Source organism: Myotis brandtii, unplaced genomic scaffold, assembly GCF_000412655.1.
Source record: "Myotis brandtii unplaced genomic scaffold, ASM41265v1 scaffold731, whole genome shotgun sequence".
Lineage (NCBI taxonomy): Eukaryota > Metazoa > Chordata > Mammalia > Chiroptera > Vespertilionidae > Myotis > Myotis brandtii.
Genome location: NW_005370895.1, coordinates 1912548 through 1917200, shown reverse-complemented (window position 1 = coordinate 1917200; position 4653 = coordinate 1912548). Strand labels below are relative to the sequence as shown.

Below are 4653 nucleotides of genomic sequence, written 5' to 3'. Positions count from 1 at the left end.
GATCAATGATTCTCTCTCATCATGGATGTTTCTCTCTCTCTCTCTCCTCCCTTCCTCTCTGAAATCAATAAATATATTTTTTTTAAAAAGAATTCCTACAAACAATAGAACACGACCCAGAAGAAATATGGGCAGCCGGGCCAGCGTGGCTCAGTGGTTGAGCATCGACCTATGAACAGGAGGTCAGAGTTCCATCTGATCAGGGCACATGCCCGGTTTTCGGGCTCAATCCCCAGTAGGGGGCGTGCAGGAGGCAGCGATCGATGATTCTCACTCATTGTTGATGTTTCTGTCTCTCTCTCCCTTCCTCTCTGAAATCAATAAAAGTATATTAAAAAAAGAAATACAAGCAAAGGACACAATCAAGGATCCAGTGTAAGAGGACACACAGAGGACCATAAACATTAAAAACATGCCAAACTTCAGTAAGTCAGTGGTGCTGCTAACGCAAACCTAACTCACAGAGCAATCCATTCTACAACCACCAGCTTTTCAAAATGTAAAGCTGTTGTCATGATGAAGACATAGAGAGAGCAACAGGAGCCCTCACCTCTGCTGTGAGAGGGTGGGTTTATGTAACCAACATGGTGCTCCTGAGTCAAGCTGAACATGTGCAAACCCCACAATCGGCAGCTCTGCTCTTAGGGACACCGCTGACACGTGGGCCAGGAGTCACATACAAGAATGCTCACAGCAGTTTTGTTCAGAACTGCACAAAACAGCCCAGCGACCACTACTGGGGGTTTGGGCACATACACCGAGCTCTGCGTTAGAATCCATTCCCTGTAACAGACACCACAGTGTGAGAGAGGAACGCTACAACTCTGTGTAGCAACGTGGATGAACCCAGGAGTGTTGAGCAAGGAAAGCAGGACAGAGCACCTGAAATAAGATCCTACTAAAACACAGAAAACTAAACAGTGCATATTGTCCCAATATGCCAAGGTTGCAGGCTCGATCCCTGGTAAGAGCACATACAAGAATCAACCAATGAATGCATAATCAACCAAGGAACGAAACACGTTGACAGCTTTAATCCTCTCTCTCTCTCTCTCTCTCTCTCTCTCTCAAATCAATAAATAAAAAATTTAAAAATATTCTAAAAGATGTTGCATTAAAAAAAGGACAAATGAAACATGTAAAACATGGTCATTGAGCTGGCAAACTCACAAAAGAGAACTCATAGTTGGACCTTCACTAAAGAACACGAGAGCTATTCTAAAGCATGTGATTTGAAAAAAAGGGACATGACTTCAGATGTTAAGATCAGAGATGCAAGAAGGAAGAGTGAGAAAAGATATAGCAATTCCAACCACATTCCCACTAGATACTTCTGTGGATCTGAGAAGCTGAATCTGAAATATACACGGAAGAACAAAGGTCCAATCACAGCTAAGATACTCCCAGAGAAAAAGAATAAAGTAGGAGGACTTCCCTTACTGAATATTAAGACTTATAAAATTAAAATAAATCCAGTTAATAACTAGCACAGCAAAAACCAAATAAACCAATGGAAGGAATAAAGATCCTATAACAGACCCTTGCATATATATGAAAACTTGATTTATGAGGGAGAGGACTCTACCGATCAGGGGGGAAATGGATGCTACTGAGACACTAAAAGCAATGAAAGGTTAGTAAAATTTACTACATTAAATTATGAGTTTTTGTTCATCAAAAGACATAAAAATAAGGCAAGCTAAGGACTGGGAAAAAATACTTGCAATTCCTACAGCTGAAAAAGCATTAGCATCCAGAATAACTCAAGAATTTCTACAAACGCCCTAGCTGGCTTGGCTCAGTGGATAGAGCATCAGCCTGCGGACTGAAGGGTCCCAGGTTCAATTCCGGCCAAGGGCACATGCCTGGTTGCGGGCTTTGGTCCCCAGTGGGGGGCGTGCAGGAGGCAGCTGATCAATGATTCTCTCTCATCATGGATGTTTCTCTCTCTCTCTCTCCTCCCTTCCTCTCTGAAATCAATAAATATATTTTTTTTAAAAAGAATTCCTACAAACAATAGAACACGACCCAGAAGAAATATGGGCAGCCGGGCCAGCGTGGCTCAGTGGTTGAGCATCGACCTATGAACAGGAGGTCAGAGTTCCATCTGATCAGGGCACATGCCCGGTTTTCGGGCTCAATCCCCAGTAGGGGGCGTGCAGGAGGCAGCGATCGATGATTCTCACTCATTGTTGATGTTTCTGTCTCTCTCTCCCTTCCTCTCTGAAATCAATAAAAGTATATTAAAAAAAGAAATACGAGCAAAGGACACAATCAAGGATCCAGTGTAAGAGGACACACAGAGGACCATAAACATTAAAAACATGCCAAACTTCAGTAAGTCAGCAGTGTTGCTAACGCAAACCTAACTCACAGAGCAATCCATTCTACAACCACCAGCTTTTCAAAATGTAAAGCTGTTGTCATGATGAAGACATAGAGAGAGCAACAGGAGCCCTCACCTCTGCTGTGAGAGGGTGGGTTTATGTAACCAACATGGTGCTCCTGAGTCAAGCTGAACATGTGCAAACCCCACAATCGGCAGCTCTGCTCTTAGGGACACCGCTGACACGTGGGCCAGGAGTCACATACAAGAATGCTCACAGCAGTTTTGTTCAGAACTGCACAAAACAGCCCAGCGACCACTACTGGGGGTTTGGGCACATACACCGAGCTCTGCGTTAGAATCCATTCCCTGTAACAGACACCACAGTGTGAGAGAGGAACGCTACAACTCTGTGTAGCAACGTGGATGAACCCAGGAGTGTTGAGCAAGGAAAGCAGGACAGAGCACCTGAAATACTAAAACACTAAAACACAGAAAACTAAACAGTGCATATTGTTGAAATACACACACACACACACACACACACACACACACACACACAGAGGTGATACATTTATAAAGAAAAGTAAGAGAGTGAATAATTCAAGATTCAGGGCAGGGGTTTGCTGGGCGAGGGGTGGTGGTGGAGGAAGAGGGATGTTAGGATTGGAGAGGGCACCCCGGGGACTCCAAGGAACCTCTCACACTGTTTCTTAAACTGAGAAGGGGGTGCATGGCACTTCATTGTATGCTTTAAGTTGTTTAGTACATTAAATACATGTAATATATATGGTATACTTCATGGGAAAAAGCACACGCACATCTTTCTGAACATCCTGGGGACTAGATCACAGGCCAACAGGAAGAGAATTTTTTATCAATGGATTTACAATGTGATTCCCTAGCCTTTAATCCGTTATATATTTTTATCAGAGTGATATATTGAGGCAGGATTCAGTCCAGCTTGGAAACAGAGCTTGTACCGAGGGGCCAGAAGATAAATATGACCGAACATGAGAAGCGACAAAAAGCTGTAGTGAAACATCATAAACCGCTCTTCTCTGCCTCTCAAGTAAAAAAATCTCAATTGCTTAACTCCATCAGACAGAGAAGGGCGAAGGCAAGATTTGATGGGAACATGCGGTACCACCTCCTACAACAATTAAGCAACAGAAACGCACTTCCAATGGTTCAGGCTGACCTTGACCACTAAAATGGACTCGAAAAACAGAATTCTTCTGTGACATTTACTGGCTCCAGTACGGATGCCTGCTTTAAGTTGCTGTTCATGGTGCTGAATTCTTTTGCAAAGCGGCCTAACTGCTCACCTGTGCTTGACCATTTTTTGATCGTGGCAGAAATGACTGAAGAATCTCGCGTAGAACAAGTGCATGACGGCGTGCTCTTTCCCCCCAATGTACAGATCCACAGGCATCCAGTAGTCCGCCAGCGCTGGGCTAAAAGGACTGGGAGAAAGAGAAATGGTCATTTTTTAAAAACCTGCTCTGCCACAGTTGCATAAATAAGACAGATGGGCTGTAATTTGCATATGCCCTGAGATAAATTATGTCAGAGAAAAACACTGATTTCCTTTTTAAAATATAATGAGAGAACCCAGCCAGCAATGCTCAGTGGTTGAGCGTGGAGGTCACTGTTCGATTCCCATCAGGGCACATGCCCGGGTGGCGGCTCGATCCCCAGTGTGGAGCATGCAGGAGGCAGCCAATCGATGATTCTCTCTCTTCACTGATGTTTCTATCTCTCTCTCCCTCTCCCTTCCTCTCTGAAATCAATAAAAAGTAAATAAATACATATACATATATATATAAAGAGAAAACCTTATATAACAAAGGAGAAAAAAGTCAGATCAGTGTTCATTTGTAAAATTTATAAAAACTGTTTCAGAAGCCATTACGGACATATTTTAACAAATGCAATTTTCATATAAAACGAGGACAAGAGGAAAATATACAAGCAAAAAAAGGGGGGTATTTCTGTATAATGCATATTTGAATATCTAAATTTATTTTAATTTTTATTATGATAGAAAATTGAGATTAAGTTCTTACCAACAGGGGGCAATGTAGCATTTACAATGGAGATTACCACACAGACACTAAATGTTCATTTTAAAACAGAAATTCAGTCTTATGTTTTAAATGCAGACAGCAAGAGCTTGTATTTGACTCCTGAATGCAATGAGCAAACTTAGGGTACCTGTCAGAAAAGAGCCCACAACTCCCTGTCACCCAACTGGCTCTTTAGTCCACAGAGATCCTAAAAGGAAGGCTTCCTCATACTCCCGGTCCTCAGGGGTGCTGGGGGCG

General features: G+C 42.8%; 1 protein-coding gene across 1 annotated transcript in view; it reads right to left on the bottom strand.

Moving 5' to 3' along the window:
• Positions 1-4653, bottom strand: part of LARS2 (leucyl-tRNA synthetase 2, mitochondrial) — a 107718-nt gene that overhangs the window by 23192 nt on the left and 79873 nt on the right. Inside the window, exon 14 of the mRNA XM_014530284.1 lies at positions 3655-3792. Within this exon, the coding sequence (XP_014385770.1) occupies positions 3655-3792 (138 nt within the window). The remainder of the gene's footprint in view (positions 1-3654; positions 3793-4653) is intronic.